This window comes from Equus caballus, chromosome X (assembly GCF_041296265.1).
Source record: "Equus caballus isolate H_3958 breed thoroughbred chromosome X, TB-T2T, whole genome shotgun sequence".
In the NCBI taxonomy this organism is placed as follows: Eukaryota; Metazoa; Chordata; class Mammalia; order Perissodactyla; family Equidae; genus Equus; species Equus caballus.
The window spans coordinates 11,091,602-11,108,791 of record NC_091715.1 but is presented as its reverse complement, the minus strand read 5'-3'; the positions used below and the strand labels follow the sequence as shown (position 1 = coordinate 11,108,791).

At 36.1% G+C, this 17,190-nt stretch overlaps 1 protein-coding gene across 3 annotated transcripts in view; it reads right to left on the bottom strand.

Moving 5' to 3' along the window:
* MOSPD2 (motile sperm domain containing 2) overlaps positions 1 to 17,190 on the bottom strand; it is a 60,328-nt gene that overhangs the window by 5,644 nt on the left and 37,494 nt on the right. For all 3 annotated transcript variants that reach the window (XM_001917193.6, XM_005614002.4, XM_070256946.1), the window contains 6 exons: positions 15,705 to 15,829; positions 12,910 to 13,086; positions 11,899 to 12,008; positions 9,646 to 9,742; positions 8,395 to 8,491; positions 6,777 to 6,906 (listed from right to left, as the gene is read on the bottom strand). In XM_001917193.6, coding sequence (XP_001917228.1) covers positions 6,777 to 6,906; positions 8,395 to 8,491; positions 9,646 to 9,742; positions 11,899 to 12,008; positions 12,910 to 13,086; positions 15,705 to 15,829 — 736 coding nt within the window. The remainder of the gene's footprint in view (positions 1 to 6,776; positions 6,907 to 8,394; positions 8,492 to 9,645; positions 9,743 to 11,898; positions 12,009 to 12,909; positions 13,087 to 15,704; positions 15,830 to 17,190) is intronic.

Here is a 17,190-nt window from a genome sequence, read left to right as displayed (position 1 = left end):
AATCTTTACAAAACCAGAAATGCAGCTCCAGAAGCAATTCAAAGTCCACCTATCCTTACCAATCCCCAAACCTCCCTTATTCACCTCAAAATACTTGTAGGTATTGTAAAAAATCAGGACATTAGAAACAGAACTGTCCTGCACTTAAGAAAAATTTAATAGTAATTACTCTAGATCTCTGATAATAGGCAAATATATCCTAAAACTACTAGAAAAACACTTGGATACTTTCTCTGTTCCTTTGAAATGTAAATTTTATACCCCATCTTCTCAAGGACCTGCTAGCTAACTCTTTGAAATGCAAACTTCAGGGAAATGATTCTCATCAGAAGGAAAACAAGGAGCTATTTGGAAATTGGGCAAATAAAAAAAAAATTAAAAGTACAAATGTTAGTAAACAAGCTTTAGCCACCTGAGCAGGTAAACTTATTCCAGCTGGCAGAAACACAAGTTGGATCCAACTGGTCTTTAATAAACTAGTGGGTTTTGTATTATTGTACCTGATTCATGGCTAAAATTTTAGAACTAGAGCTATAAGGTCCCTGTTTGTGTCTATCTGTATGTTTGTGTGTGTCTATAGATGTATGTTACAGATGTGTGATGTTTTTCTACATCCAGATGGTATTGCCAAAATTAATTTGTGAAACCTCTATTTAATTGGCTTAAAGAAAAATAAGCACTTACCAAACTAAGTATTACTAAAATGCTCAAATATAGAAACTAACCCAAATGTTTCTCAAGTTCATGTGATCTGGGATAATCTTTGGTAAATAAAAGGTAAGTTTGTTGGTTTAATTAAAATAGGCATGTCTCCAGAGTTACCAACATTAGATATAATCCAGACATGCAACTTTTATTCTACCTGTGTTTACTATTCAAATAAGTTCATGTTATCTCTTTTAAAAAATGTGTCAGCAAGAAGAATAGATTGGGATGATGGCTGACTTTATCTAATGTCTCATCAAGTTTTTGTGAATAGTCTAAACATAATTTTTGGGAGCAGGTGATTTAGATAGATTTAAGTGGGATAAGTTTTCAGGTGAACTTTTCAGCAATGATTTTGTTTTATACTATGTCCACTTAAAAATAGTTTTCCAAATCTCTTTGGTAACTTGAAACTAGAGTTTTACTAAGTTAAATGATGAGAAATTCATTGAATAACTAGGTCATTTCCAAATAAGATAAAATACTAAAACATTAATTACTGAATATAAGTTTATCTACTTTTGGTTTCTTATTACAGAGGAACTAAAGATATTTGGGTCTGTTAGTAAACATACCTTGTGCCACACTGAAAAACTGTAATATGAGGAAGCATATACTTTCAATTATGAAATGTATTCATAAATTTGCCAATCTAAAGGATGTGATGTAACAGACCACAATGGCTTACTTCTTACTTTTCACTAGAAATTAAAGTTTCTAAGGGCCAAGAAGCCAGCCCGGGTGGTCTAGTGGTTAGGATTCAGTGCTCTCACCACTGCGGCTCCAGGTTAATTTCCTGGTCAGGGAACCACACCACCTGTCAATTGTCATATGGTGGCAGCTGCACGTGGCTATGATGCTGAAAGCTATGCCACTGGTATTTCAGATACCAGCAGGGTCACCCATGGTGGACAGGTTTGAACACAGCATCAAGACCAAGTCAGACTAGGAAGAAGGACCTGGCCACCCACTTCTGAAAAAACTGGCCATGAAAACCCTGTGAATAGCAGCAGAGCATTGCCTGATATGGTGTCAGAGGTGAGAGGATGGTGCAAAAAAACCAGGCAGGGTTCTGCTCTGCTGTACAGAGGGTCACTAGGTGTCAGAATTGACTCGGCACTAACAACAAAGGGTTAAGAATTCTAATTAATATATGTAAGTAAAACTACTAGAAATAATAAGGGAAATGACTCCATATGCAAGGAATGCAGGATGTCTTTTTGGCCAAGAAAACACATGAGCTATGGGGATGCATTTTTGTTACGGGAAATACAAGTAATTTTGTCCTAAAGTAAAGCTGCTTATTTTAAGAAGAGAATAAAGGACCAACTAAATGGATATAGGAAGTTGGAAAGAGAAAATTTTACCTTGTGTAGTCAAGCTGGCTAAAATTGAATGAATTTGTTTTAAGGGTCTTAAAAATAAACTTTAAGGGGCTGGCCCAGTGGCGTAGTGGTTAAGTTTGTGTGCTCCGCTTCAGCGGCTCATGTTTCACAGGTTCGGATCCTGGGCATGGACCTACACACTGATCATCAAGCCATGCTGTGATGAGATCCCACATACAAAATAGAGGAAGATTGGCATGGATGTTAGCTCAGGGCCAATCTTCCTCAAGCAAAAAGAGGAAGATTAGCAACAGATGTTAGCTCAGGGCCAATCTTCCTCATAAAAAAAAAAAGAAAGATAAAGGCTTTAATATCAATAGTGTACTTACGTAAAACTAAGACATAGTTTTCTTTTACCTGCTACAAGGACAAAGACTTATTGCACTATTGGTCTGCTCCTGATAAGAGATTGTGAAAGGTTTTTACCTGTTAAGTAATCTGCCTAGAAAGTAAAGATTTTATGATTGATCAAAACAATTTCCTGTGCTTCACGTTATCTTTATCATCAGATCTTTGATTACTTAAGAACACAGTCTTCTAAAGATTAAAAAGGTTAAGTTTTGCTCATAACTATGTAACCTTTTGTATTTGCCTTTGAAACCTTTTATTGTCACTTTGGTTTAATACATAATTAAGTATTGTTTAATAATGATCTATGATCCTATTTAGTCAAGTGTCCAAAACCTTTTGATATTTTTGACAAACTTGCCAAAATCAAATTCTAAATGAAGTCTTTTTGACCTCAAACTAACCTTAGGACTTTCCAGAGGGTCCCTGGGACATCTCAAAAGATTTGTTCTCTCTCCTTATAAAAAGAGAGATATTAAGCTAATTAGGCTTACTGGATATGCTAAATTACATGGGAAGTATTGTCAAATAATAATACTAAACCTCCTTTAGATTATATTTGTATGGATATGTTACTAATATAAGCATTCCAGAAATTGTATAAAATTCCTAGAAATCTGATATGTCCTGGTATAATGTTATCACTTGTAATTCCAGTTATTATCTTAACAGTTGTATGTCACAGAAATAACCAAATTTCCTTGTCAATAGCATTATAATGAACTCTTATCATATCTTTACCTGTGGCCCTTTTTAAATCTTTTTGTCATTTATAGAAGTTATTGTTTTACTCATGCTTTTGCAAATATGGAAAGGACTCTAACAAGTACTCCAGAATACAGGTTTCTGATAACTTAAAGATCATAAAACTGAATTGGGTAAGAATTTCCAGAACTAATGGAAAAACTGGATTCAAGCAGAATAAGAATTAATAACATGAGATAGAATGAACTGATTTTACTTTTTGTTTGAAAGATTGCTAGTTCTTTAATGTTTTGTTTTTCATGATTTAAGGAACCCTTTGTCTCTTTTCTCTTAAGCTATCTAGGATTTATAGCAATTTGGTAAATTATACCTTAGTAAGAAGAATTGAAACAATTTTTCTCCCTACCTGATACCTCCAGAATTTGAGAACTCTTAGCATTCTTATTTTCATGGCAATATAGTTATTTGCATAAGTTCAATAAGAATCTGTTCTCCTTGTAACAGGACACAATACGAAACATGGATATATTACCAAGGCTTTGACTGGAATGTCATATTGAGAAAATGATAGGCATAAACTCAGATATGACCAGACAACTTTAAGGAACTAAGGTTGACTTTATGTAGCTAATAAAGCCCCTTGGAAAAAACTGACCTGGTACCTTGCTTATAGAGTTCTGAATAGCCTTACCAGGTGAATAATGAAGGTCACTTCCTGGCAGGCTCAGGATATTCTGGGGACCTCAAGAAGAGAGGAATTCACCTAAATCTATGTAATAACCTTACCCTTGTTTACTGTACTTTCCCTGATGGCCTCCTATAACTGGCTCCCCTCACCATCTTTCTTTTGTCTTTAGCTGGAGATGGTATTTAAGGTGGAGGCTTGGGCCATTTTAGAGAGTTTTACTCCGTTTTCCTGGATATCTCCAAGGTATACAGGAAGTATATATGTTTGAACTTAAGTTTGTTCTTCTCCTGTTAATCTGTCTTTGATTACCAGGGGGATGAGGGTCTCAGTCAAGAACCTAGAAGTGTAGAGGTAAAATTATTTTTTTCCTTTCCTACATCTTCCAGCTTCTTAATGCATGTACAAATAACACAAGAAATTGCAGATACTGCTCAGTAGCCTATGGAAAGTTTTTTATATGGTATTCAGTAGAATTCATCTGATCTGATTTGAAGGAAACCACCCTTTCTAGATAGGTGGCAGTGCTTTATTTGGGCCTTCAGTACCAAACCACCAAGGCTCCGTCTTTCTGTGAGATAAGTGATTCCCTCTTGACAGTTAAAAAAAAGAAAAGAACAAAGCAGCTTATACATAACAATATGTTTCCATAGCCATGCCTTTGACAAAAAGTAGGACCTCCTGTAATATAACTTGAAAATTTAAATATCTAACTACTCCATCTAAAAACAAGCCAAACCCATCATGAACCTTAGCTATATCTGTGTTTCTTCCTCCCTCCTAAGACTGATCCCTACCTTGGCTTTAGATCCTGTCCCTTCCAGCTTTCTGAGGAATTTCAGTGTCAATGATTTATTTTGTATGGTCAGTCTTCTCCTTTTCAGATGGCCCCTGCTATGGTTTTAAATAATGCTCACATCTCTCCCATTAAAAAACCCAAACAATCCTTTCATCGCCACCACATTCTTCCTTCCAAACATGACTCCTCGTCCCTCCCCAACAAGCCAAACCTCCAGAACAGTTTTACCACCTTCATTTCTTTGGGATCTGGCTCGTCTCTCACATGTGGCTCCTGTCACCTGAAAGTGCTCCCCATGAGGTCATCGATTGATGACTTCCATGTCACCAGCAATGGCCACTGCTCACACCTCACCCTTCTTGACTGGCATGGCAGTACTTGGTACCTCTGGTCATCTCCTCCTTTGTGAAAGATGCACTTCCCTGGGCTTCCATAACACAGCTCACGTAGTGATTTCCCTTCTGACTCCATGCTGAATTGTCCTCCTCTGTTTGGCCATTCAATTTTCCTGTAGGCTAGGTCTAACTTTTACTCTCTTGCTGGGATGAAATAAAGCTTGTCTCCCCAGGCCCACTCTTGTTCTCCTCTCCACCATGAACCACCCCATAAATGGTGATCTTGTCAAAGGCAAAACAGATCAGGTCAATGCTCTCCCACTGGTTTTATGATGGTGATCAAGCTCCTCCTCTGGGCCCTGTCTGCCTCTCCAACTTTTTCTTACCATGGATCCTCTCACACTCTGTGTTCCAGTCACATCTGTATTCTTTCAACTACTTTTCTGAAGATTTAATTCAGCTGTGACCATTATTAGGTTTCCCAGCTTCTCATCTATAAAGTAAAAAAAAGACCTACCTCCTAGGGCTGCTTCAATGACTAAATGAATAAATAAGAGTAAAAGCACTTAGAACCGTGCTGCCACACAGCAAGCTCTATTTAAGTGTTAACTTAATATCACTCTTTTACATGTGTCTGCCCATAGTCTATTTTCCACACAGTCCCCAGAATAATCCTTAAAAAATAAGCCAGATCACCTCATGGCTCTGCTCAGCACCAACTACCGGTTTCTCCTCTCAAAATCACGAGTCCTCACCATGGCAATGATTTGGCTCCCTACTGTCTCTTTGACAATCTCCCACAATGTCCCTCCTTACCAGATTCAAGCTACACTGACTTCTTTGCTGATCCTCACAAAGGCCAAGTACACTCCTTTTTTCATTTGTGGTTTCCTCTACTTGGAAAGCTCTTTTTCCAGTTATCTATGTGGCTTTCTCTCTCATTTCCCTCAAGTCCTACTGAAATGTCATCAGAGTAGCCATCCTTAACTACTCTCAATTGAGACTTCTCAATCTTGGCACTACTGACATTTTGGGCTAGATCATTCTTTGTCACAGGAGGCTGTCCTGTCCATCGTGGGATGTTTGGCAGCATCCCTGGCCTCTACCCGCTAGATGCCCACAGCACACCCTATTGCCCAGTTGTGACAACCAAAAATGTCTCCAGACATTGACAAGTGTCCCCTGGGGAGCAAAACTGGGCACACTTCAAAATAAAACCACAACACAGCCGCCTTCTCTATTCTCCTTTCATGTCACAGGCTTTTCCCCTCTTAAATAGGACAATGTCATACATATTTTTCTGTGAGTAGGGTTTTTTTTCCCCCTAACAATATATCATAGATGTGTTTCCATATCAGAACAAACAGACTTGCCTGACTCTTTTGAATGGCTGCAGAGTATCCCTTAGTGTGGATATACTCAATTGCATTTCACTATTGCTTTACTGGTGACCATTTAGGTTCTTTCTTTTCCATTTTTCACTAGTACAAATGATGCTGCAAAAACACATGCTAGTACACAAGGTGAGCATTCCTACAAAGGGAACTGCTGTGACAGAGAAAGCGTGTTTGTAATTTTCACACATCCAGATTCTTGCATTAGCCTGCAAGCAAGTCTCTGCTATTAGCAACCTCCTCGAGAAACTCCAGGTCTTATTCACCTGGGCACCCCAGAGCCTTGCAGAGCTTGAGGGCCACACTAGAAGCCTAAATGTCTGCCAAATGCAAATAGGAAGGTATGCCTGCCTAGCCCACGTAGGCACATTTCTCTGATTCTTCCCATCACATTTGAGCTTCTATGAGTAAAAAGCATACCTATGCTCCATCACTTTATTTCTGGGAACTTCTTTCCAGAACTGAGTCAATTCTGCTGGGCCTGTGCCGGATGACTGTTCCATTTCTGCAGCCATTATCAGAAAACGGTCTTGGGCAGAGACTGTTAAACCTGCATTCCAAAAGGGTAACATTATATAAACAGGAACCTTTACAAAGGGTTGGATATGTGGTTTAAGGCATCATTCTAGAAAACAACATTAAGGAAAAAGAATAATACAGAACTACTTTTAAAAAGGAAAACGTTATTCTAAAAATGAGGACTTCTTTTCGAAATTCATTTTACTTGTTAAAAAACAATTAAAAATTTTTAATGTGGACTTGAAAACATAGGCAGTACGCTCTATGACATTGGTCTGAGCAGCATATTTTCAAGTCCCATGTCTGACCAGGCAAGGGAAACACAAGAAAAAATGAACAAATGGGACTACATCAAACTAAAAAGTTTCTGCACAACAAAGGAAACCATCAACAAAACGAAAAGACAACCTAACAAGTGGGAGAAGATATTTGCAAACCACATATCAGATAAGGGGTTAATATCCAAAATATACAAAGAACTCATACAGCTCAACAACAAAAAAACCAACAATCCAATTAGAAAATGGGCAAAACATCTGAACAGAGATTTCTCCAAAGAAGATATATGGATGGCCAACAGGCATATGAAAAGATGCTCAACATCATTAGCTATCAGGGAAATGCAAATCAAAACTACAATGAGGTATCATCTCACTCCGGTCAGAATGGCTATAATTAACAAGACAGGAAACAACAAATGTTGGAAAGGGTGTGGAGAGAAGGGAACCCTTGTTCACTGCTGGTGGCAGTGCAAACTGGTGCAGCCACTAAGGAAAGCAGTATGGAGTATCCTCAGAAAATTAAGGATAGATCTACCATATGATCTAGCTATTCCACTGCTGGGTATTTATCCAAAGAACTTGAAAACACAAAGGCATAAAGATACTTGCACCCCTATGTTCATTGTGGCATTATACACAATAGCCAAGACGTGGAAGCAACCTAGGTGCCCATCAAGGGACGAATGGATAAAGAAGATGTGGTATTTATACACAATGGACTACTACTCAGCCATAAGAAATGACGAAATCCGACCATTTGTGACAACATGGATGGACCTTGAGGGTAATAAGTCAGAGGGAGAAAGTCAAATACCATATGATCTCACTCATAAGTAGAAGATAAAAACAACAACAACAAAAAACACATAGCATTGGAGATTGGACTGGTGGTTACCTTTGGGGAAGGGGGGAGGGGGGAGGGCAAAAGGGGTGATTAGGCTCACATGTGAGGGGATGGACTATAATTAGTGTTCAGGTGGTGAACATGATGTAATGTATACAGAATTCAAAATATGATGTACATCCAAAACAAAAATTGAAAAAAAAAGAATTTTAATGTGGAAAGGGCAATGTCAATGAGGCCCATTTGCCCCTCTCATTTTACACGTGAGAAAACAGATGCCTAGAGTATGGTGAGGTGATTGCTGACACTGCTTATTTCTAGATTCTAGTCCTACCTCTGCTGATTCATCACCCAGCCCCAGGTCCCCCACTGTGTCTATCAGGTGACAACTCACCTCCGTGGGGAGACACAACTATATCAACTGATGCACCAGGGTCACAACTGCTGTTGCTTGGCTTGACTCTGTATTTTTCTGGAGCAGTTGTTCTCACCTGTTTATAAAACACAGTAATCACATAATAACCTTTATGCTTTTGGGGGGGAAATAGCTTACAAATGACTTTAAAAAAATTAATAATCAACAGACAAAGTCTATAAAACAACCTTGGTGGTTAACGCATAGATTGTACCTTTCCTCATCAATAATGAAAAAAGCACCTCACCTCAACTGATTTAAAAAAAGTATATTCACTTGTAAGTCCAATTGTCACTTAGCCTTCCTCTTAAATAAAAAAAAAATAATCCATCTGTTAAATACGTATTCTGTCTGGTAATCACCTGAATTTAATACAAATTCAAAAAACTGAGTGCACATTAGAACACATTACACTAGCATTCAGAAATTAAAAAACAGTAGATAATCAAAGGACAACCAGAACATCCTAGTGATTAAAATTTTATTTTGGTGAGGAAGATTGGCCCCTGAGCTAACATCTGTTGCAAATCTTCCTCTTTTTGCTTAAGGAAGATTGTCCCTGAGCTAACATCCATGCCAATCTTCCTCTATTTTTTGTACGTGGGATGCTGCCACAGCATGGCTTGATGAGTGGTGTATAGGTCCACACCCAGGATCTGAACCTGCAAACCCCGGGCTGCGGAAGCAGAGCACGTGAACTTAACCACTATGCCACCAGGCCACTCCCCCTAGTGGTTAAATTTAAATAGACAATTTAATGAAGTAATACCTACAATATGGGGTGACGGTGGACTCCATCTTGCTACACTTAAAGCTCAATATCTGGTTAGTATCCAGTATAAACCATACTTCAGAATGTACCACACTTGGGGGAAAATGCACTTTCGATTTTATAGTTTTATTTTTCACTCTTAGGAATTAAAGCATTCATATAATGAAGAGTGATTTTCCTTGGATTTTTATTTACTAACAGACATTAAACCCTGGGATAAATTTGGACATTAGCCTATTAATGCACATTAAAGATTGAGATACAGATCCCAGGAAAAATTTTAGATAAGCTATGCGATGCGGTTAGAACTAGAAGGCAGTATAACATGCCTAAAAATACCATAAATAAAAAACATTGTGTAAGTTCAAAACTATCAATCTTTCAATTAAAATACATCTAAAATCACTTTCCATGTCAAATTTTGAGACATAATTTATTATATCTTTCAAGATATTTACCTTAAATGCCACTATGTTTTTAGTTACATTTGTCAACACTATTAAAGTTTTCTTCTCTCCAGATTCTGTATTTCCAAAATAGAGTTCTTCTGCTGGGCTAGGTGGTGACAAAAGCATAAGGCATTTGTAATTCTCAGAATAAATAATCTAATCATTAGCTTGAAGAAAAATATTTGGTTAATATTTTATGCTCGTTTGTATATAGAGATTTCATCAAAAAAGAAAAGATTATAAAACAATAACCTAATATATTTTGCAGTTTAATCTTACTGATTCAATGCATGCTATTAAAAAAGTCCTATGGTTTTCCCCAAGATCAAAATAAAATAGGAAAGAACAGAAGAGAGAATTAGGAAGATTCTCAATAGTCCTATAGCAATCAGCATCATCTTAAGGTGAGTTTATTTAAACTCTTTGGAAAGTTATAGATAATAATCAAAACAAAGAAGGAATTGCTGCTTCAACTTAACCTAATTACAAACACATTAGAATGGGGCATATTTTTACATACCAATAGAGAAAAGCAAAACTTGAAAAATCATTAGGGATGTATTTAAGTAACAAAGTAATTCCTTACTATAAAGGCTTTTCCTAAGTAATATGGGAGGATAAAAATAAACACAGAAATAAAATTTGGGGTGGGAACTGCAGGAAGAATTTGTCAAACAGTAAAATCAGTGAGCTTCAAAATAGAAATTTTACTATTATCGGCCACTGTAATACCCACGACCTAAAATAAAAACTAAAAGACTCAAGCACAGTTTGTGTAATTATATTAGCCAAATTGTATCAGGTGCCTCCAAACAATAGGAAGGACAGTGTTTGTGTTCTAGATAAAAAGATGAATTCTTCAGATAGCTCTTGACTTTGAGCTACATCTTTAAATATATTCATTTTATATCAGGAATGTCTGCATATCAGAGATATTTATTCATCTAAAGAACACACATCTTTAAGGAAGCACTCTCCTAAGAGGACTCTGCTCAGCTTTGGCATGGTTGCTGGCGTCCGTTTAGAACCCAATCTGAAATGTGTCACAGAAAAGACAGGAAGGTTATCGATCTTAGAACTGCTCTCAGGAGCCAGTATAAAAACTGTGAGAAGCCTTGGGGAGACAGATGTTGGATGGGTCCCTGTGTGCTGGCAGGAAAAGGACTGTGACTCTCCTGGGGGCTGGGGGTGGGGTGGGGTATAGAGCCCAAAAGTGCAGGCCTAGAAGCTGCCCTGCCCCACTATGGCTTTCTCCCTAGCCAGCTCTTCCAGCCATACCTTGACATTTATAAGCTAGGACCTATGGTTTTGACAGGCCTCCAGTGAAAAAACAATGTGTAACTTCCAAACCACCAGAGGGTAGAATGGGAAACAAACAAACAAAACTCCAAAGGGGGAAAATGGTTAAGAAAAACCATGGAAAACAACATGCATGCGGTTCCCTCCCTCCCCCAACATGCACACTCTCTCACACACACACGCATGCGTGCGCACACATACAGATGGTGAAGATAAATCCAAAAATAATAATCAAAATATACATAAACAAATCAATCTTGTCAATTAATAGAGACTCTCAGATTAGATTTTTTAAAACTCTGGGTGATTGTTCACAAGAGTCATACCTAAAACAGTTACATAGAGAGTTTTCAAGTAAAGGGATAGAAAATGATATATTAGGTCATCACTAAATCAAATTGGTATAGCAATATCAACATAATGCTATATAGATTTACCAACTAAAAGCATCACTAGTGAGAAAGAGGTCTTTACAAAATGATAAAGAAACAATCCTGAATCTTTTGGATTAAATAATCTAAAATCAAAAATACAGATGTACTGAAATTTGGCTTTGGTAAAAAACCCACTTTTCTGGTTCAGCTTTAGCTTTTGGAAGGTCAAATCAACAAATGCCTACTTCAATGCCATCTCTGGCATCCTCAAACTTGTGCAAGTCAAACAGCATCAGTAAAAGGAGGAAAATATACATCATTCAGATTTATCATTAATTAATATATGAATATTCACTTTTATTACCTGATGTGGGATCAGGGCCCTTTAAACACACTCAATGGAATAAATAACACAAAGGCAGCTAAATATATCCACTATGTCTGGAAACCAAGGTGAGTCTTCAGATAACTTTTAATTTTGTATTTCCACAGTTTCAAAACAGTACGGAAGTTTTCTTAATTTTGCAGTTCCCTTAAGATGATCAAGATATATTATAAAAGCATAGCTAATAAAATCCTCAACTATTACCTGATGTGTAATAAGGGCCCTTTAAACACACTCAAGGGTTTCTTGAAAGCTTTCATTTTGGAATCTTTTTCATGTTCTTCTGCTTTGGAAGTAGGTTCAGTTAGGTTAATCTAAAGACAAAACAAATGAAGAAAGAACAGATAAAGAAATTTAGTTTTACACTGACAGTTGGGCAGTTCATTAGGCCCTAAAGTAAACATTATAGTGATTCAATCCAAATTATAATCTTTAACATAGGTTTACTATATTTAAATATATTTAACCTACATTAATAAGACTATTAACATATTATTTAAGTGCCTACTACAAATAGGTCACCATAGAAAATATAATGTGGTCCTTCCCTTAAGAGTCTTTTAAGTTTGTTCTAAATTATAATGTATTTATCCCTCCATTAAGCCCCTGAAGATTCATAAAAAGATAACAACTAAGTGCTTTTTAAAAAATGAAATAGAGGAAGCAGATCAAGATAAAGTTTTAAATTAATTACTTTTATTTCAGATAAATAAAAAATATTTTAGATAAAACAATTCCCTCTGGGTGCATTTTGCCAATTTTTATACAAAAGCATGGAATCAGCCATTTATACACTATATCGGCCCTAATGGTCAGCGAGTGCCATCCTTCCTCATTTTATTTATTTATTTATTTTTAAAGATTTTATTTTTTCCTTTTTCTCCCCAAAGCCCCGCCCCCCCGGTACATAGTTGTATATTCTTCGTTGTGGGTCCCCCCAGCCGTGGCATGTGGGACGCTGCCTCAGCGTGGCTTGGTGAGCAGTGCCATGTCCGCGCTCAGGATTCGAACCAACGAAACACTGGGCCGCCTGCAGCGGAGCGCGCGAACTTAACCACTCGGCCACGGGGCCAGCCCATCCTTCCTCATTTTAATACAAAGATGTGGAAGGACAGCAAGTTAAGTGAATCACTTGAAATCACATAGCCAGCTGCTGGTAGAATTGGGGCTAGGCCATAGCTTTTGACTTGATTTCATTTTTTTTGTTAAAATTACCTTTTTTAGAAGAGCCGTTTGTTCTTCATTAGAAATTGCTTCCAAGATTTCTTTGCCATCACTTTCTATATCTTCTTTACTTGAGGCTTCATCCTCGCTGGCAATAGGCCCATTTTCACACAATGGTGTCTGGAAGTCATCATCTACTAGTGGTGGATAGCTATATTTGAAAGGATCCTGAAAGAAAAGAATTTTGTATCGGTCTGCTAAGAGATGGGTAGAGAAATAATTCTTTTAGTAAAGTTAAAATCCATTCCTCTGGCCAAGAAAACAGGCCAAGAGAATAGTGAAATTTATAACAAAGAAAACATTTCAAACCAAAAAGGGAAAGAGCAGTAAGCAGTGTGAGACAACTGGTCAGTCATCTGTAAAAGAACTAAGTCAGATCTTTAGTTCACTCCTTATACCAAAAAAAATTTCAGATGAATAAAAGCTTTAAACGTGTGTGTGTATATGTGGTGAGAGTATTTTTTGAAAACCATATAAGCTCCAGAACAACACATAGGAAGATAAAAAAAAAAAACACAAAACCTAAGTAGGGAAGGCCTTTCTAAGCATAGCAAAACCCTAGAAGGCATGAAAATATTGATAAAAATTGAGCCCACTAAAACGAAACATTTCTGAATGACAAAAAACAAACAAAACCCAACGAATCAACCACCACCATCCTCGAAAAATAAAATCTTAAAAAACAAAAATTTTTTTTTAAAGGTCACAACTGGAAAGACATGCACCACACATATTAGGAACGAGACAGCTATTGTTAATATATACAAATTAAGAAGAAAAGAGTAATAACCCAACAGAACAAGGAATAAAGGAATAATACAGAGTTCATAGAAAAAGAACAGACTGTCTTTTAAATCATAAAAAATATGCTCAACATGCCTTACAATAAAAGAAATGCAAATTAAAACTACAATAAAATATTTTTTACCTGAGACTGGCAAAGATGATAAAAATGAGAATATATGGTGTTGGCAAGGATGTGGTGCAAGCATTCTCACACATTATTCATAAATGGGCACAATCTCTTTAGAGGGAAATTGATAACTCCTATCAAAATTTAAACTAAATATATCCCTTGACCTAATGATTTTAATTCTAGGAGTTTATCTTCTACATATATTGCTGCACCCGTACACTAAGAGTTATTTACAAGAATATTCACTGCAGCACTATTAGTAATGGCAAAAGATTAGAAAACTAATGGTCCTTCAAAAGAGAACTGATTAAAATACACATTATGCTATATCCATACAATGGAATATTCTACAACAGTTTAAAAAATCAGGTAGACCTCTACCAATCAATATGGTATAACCTAAAAATAAATGATGTCCAAAAAGAACCACAACAGAACAATATATATGGTATGTGACCATCATGTAAAAAAAATATAAGGGATAGAATAAAACTTGGAAGCAGTAAGTGCCTTTAGGGAGTGGCAGTGGGCAGTGACCTGGGGAGGGAGATGTACTTTTCACTGTACTGTTGTACTTTCCAGTCTTTGGTCTTGTTTGCTTTCAAAATAATAAATCATGTGTACGTATTACATTTGGGAAAAAAAAACTTATGTTAAAGAATAGTAATCCTACTACAATTTTGACTACAATCTTGAAGAAATACACCACTACCAACAGAGAAGGGAAATAACCTTTTCTACCCCTAAAAATAAGTTTTACTAAATGCTATTAATTTTAAGATACAATAATTCTATGGGCAAATTATTACAAATGATGAATCAATCAAATTGCTATTTTAACTGAGGGTAGTACTTGAAATGAACCACACTCTGTTTTTCTAGGTTAAAATGTGAAATACAAAGCCTCAGAATAGGAAAGCAGCAAACTTCAAATTAAAAATATTGGTTCAAGTTTTTTCTAATAAAAAAGCAAAAGGACATAAAACTTTTCATCTTGCTAGCCCCTTGGTTCTGGTTGAATACAATTTTGCCAAGTAGGCAGTATACAAAGTAGATTATAAAAATCAAATAATTGAAAATATTATCAATCAAGTTAACCTAAAGCATACCAAATCCATAGGTTTCACAGTTTATTAAAAAAGTGATTACCACAATATATTTCATTGTTATGTAGTATTAAAAATTTAACACATATCTACTTCTGGTCTCTTATTTATAAGTAGTAAAATCATTTCAAAAAATATCTTGATAGTATATATTATCTTTAAAGAGACTATTCAACAGTAAACAACTGGAAACAAACTAAAGACATCAAAAGGAAATTAAGTAACTTATGGTTATTAACTAAATAATTTATAGTTCATCTCTAGACACTAGAATACTATGTAGCCATAAACAAGAGTAAGACAGCTTGTCACATACTGATTTGGAATGATCTCTAAGACATGTTGTGAAGAAAAAAGCAGGATGCACAATAGTATATAAATATACTACTTGTTCAGAAGAGATGGGAGGGAGAAAGAATGACAGATATACTATATTTGCTTATATATATTACATATAATATTCTAGGTGCTTTTATAGGCAATACAGATTCCTGGAAATATAAGAAATGGAACTGGGGAGGGGAACAGGGTGGTTGGGATAGCAGCAGTTTAGAACTGTGTAAATATATAACCTATTCAAAAATAAAAATTTAACAACTTGAAAACAAATACAAAACGTAATGCTGCTTTCTATTTTGGGGGTATCTATGATCTTTCTTTGGATGTTAAGATTTTGATTTTCCTTTTTCCTTGAGGAAAGAATACAGCCTAATGTACTGTGATCCAGTGTTATTTCAGAAACAAGTTTCGAGTACTATACTTACAGTTCCACCCATGTGGGGAGGCAGGTATTCTACACTGACATAGTCTTGGATGTCACTTTTACTTGCAAACTTCAACAAACTCACTGCTTCTGGACCAAGCCATGTTTTCACAATTTTGAAAGCAGCTGAAGAAAAAACAGTCACTTCATTAAATTCTTTTCATTCTCTTTTTCAATTAATTTGCTATGTGCCAACCCAGGTCTTCTGAAATTAGTCTGTGCTAAAGTCTATTAATACGTACCTTTCCATGTCATGATACTTCATTAACATTCTCTAATTCCTGTAGGCATTTACATTGTGACTGTCCCTTATGGGTTTCAAATGTCCCATGAAGATTCAGGAAGATTAAATTACCCTGATATTCATTAATAAACTCAGAGTTTTAGCCTCTGCACAAATCCATCAATAATCTCAACTACTAAGATAGTCAGACACTGAATCAAATAGCATAGTGATTCAGGGGATAATTACACAATAGGGTCATTTGCCTTACAATTCTGATAAACCCCCAATCTGAAAAACCTTCTCAAATGGGAAGTCAGGAAGAGGAGGTAGCCCTCCTCATCATGAGTGTGAGCCGGACCCAGACTTCCATCCTAACCCTAAACTACTCTGCCTTTCTCCCAGGCCCTGCAGCTTAAGTAATTGTGAGGAATTTACGGAATCTGCAAGAATAAACTGTTAAACACAGCTACTCAGTAATTGCAATCTTGTTCTGTCATGCTATTCTGATTTATACCAAAACTATGCTTAATTTTTTAAACCCCATTTCTATCGTGACATTCTAAGCATGGTTTTAAAGAAATTAAAAGAGGATTCCTGCATTGAACTTGCAAAGCATCAATGAAAAAAATCAAGAAATAAAACAGCACGATAAACATTAAATATTACTTCAGAAAACTGCATTTTTACTTTGGCTAATTATGCTTAAAATTTTTTTACATAACATTTACATTTTCATTAATTTCAATTTAAAAAGTCTGTGAGTTGAAGTGTTTGAAGCTACGATACATGAATTAACTAAAGTGCTAAATCTGATGTTTTGTAACACCTTTATTGAGATAATTTACATACCATAAAATTCACCCTTTTAGAGTATACACATCAATGGTTTTTAGTATATTCACAGAGTTGTGCAACCATTACCACTATCTAATTTTAGAACATTTTCATCCCACCAAAAAGAAACCCTCACCCATTAGCAATCTCTCCTTATCTTCCCTTCTCCCATTCCCTGCAAACCATTAATCCATTTTCTGCCTTTATGCATTTGCCTATTTTGGACATTTCACATAAATGGAATTATACAATATGTGGTTTTCTTCTACTGGCTTTGTTCACTCAGCATGTTTTCAAGGTTCATCTATGATGTAGCATGTATCAGTATTCCTTTTTATTGCTGAGTAATTTTCCACTTTATGGATATACAACATTTTATTATCCATTCACCAGTTGATCAACATTTGTGTACAGATGTTTGTGTAGA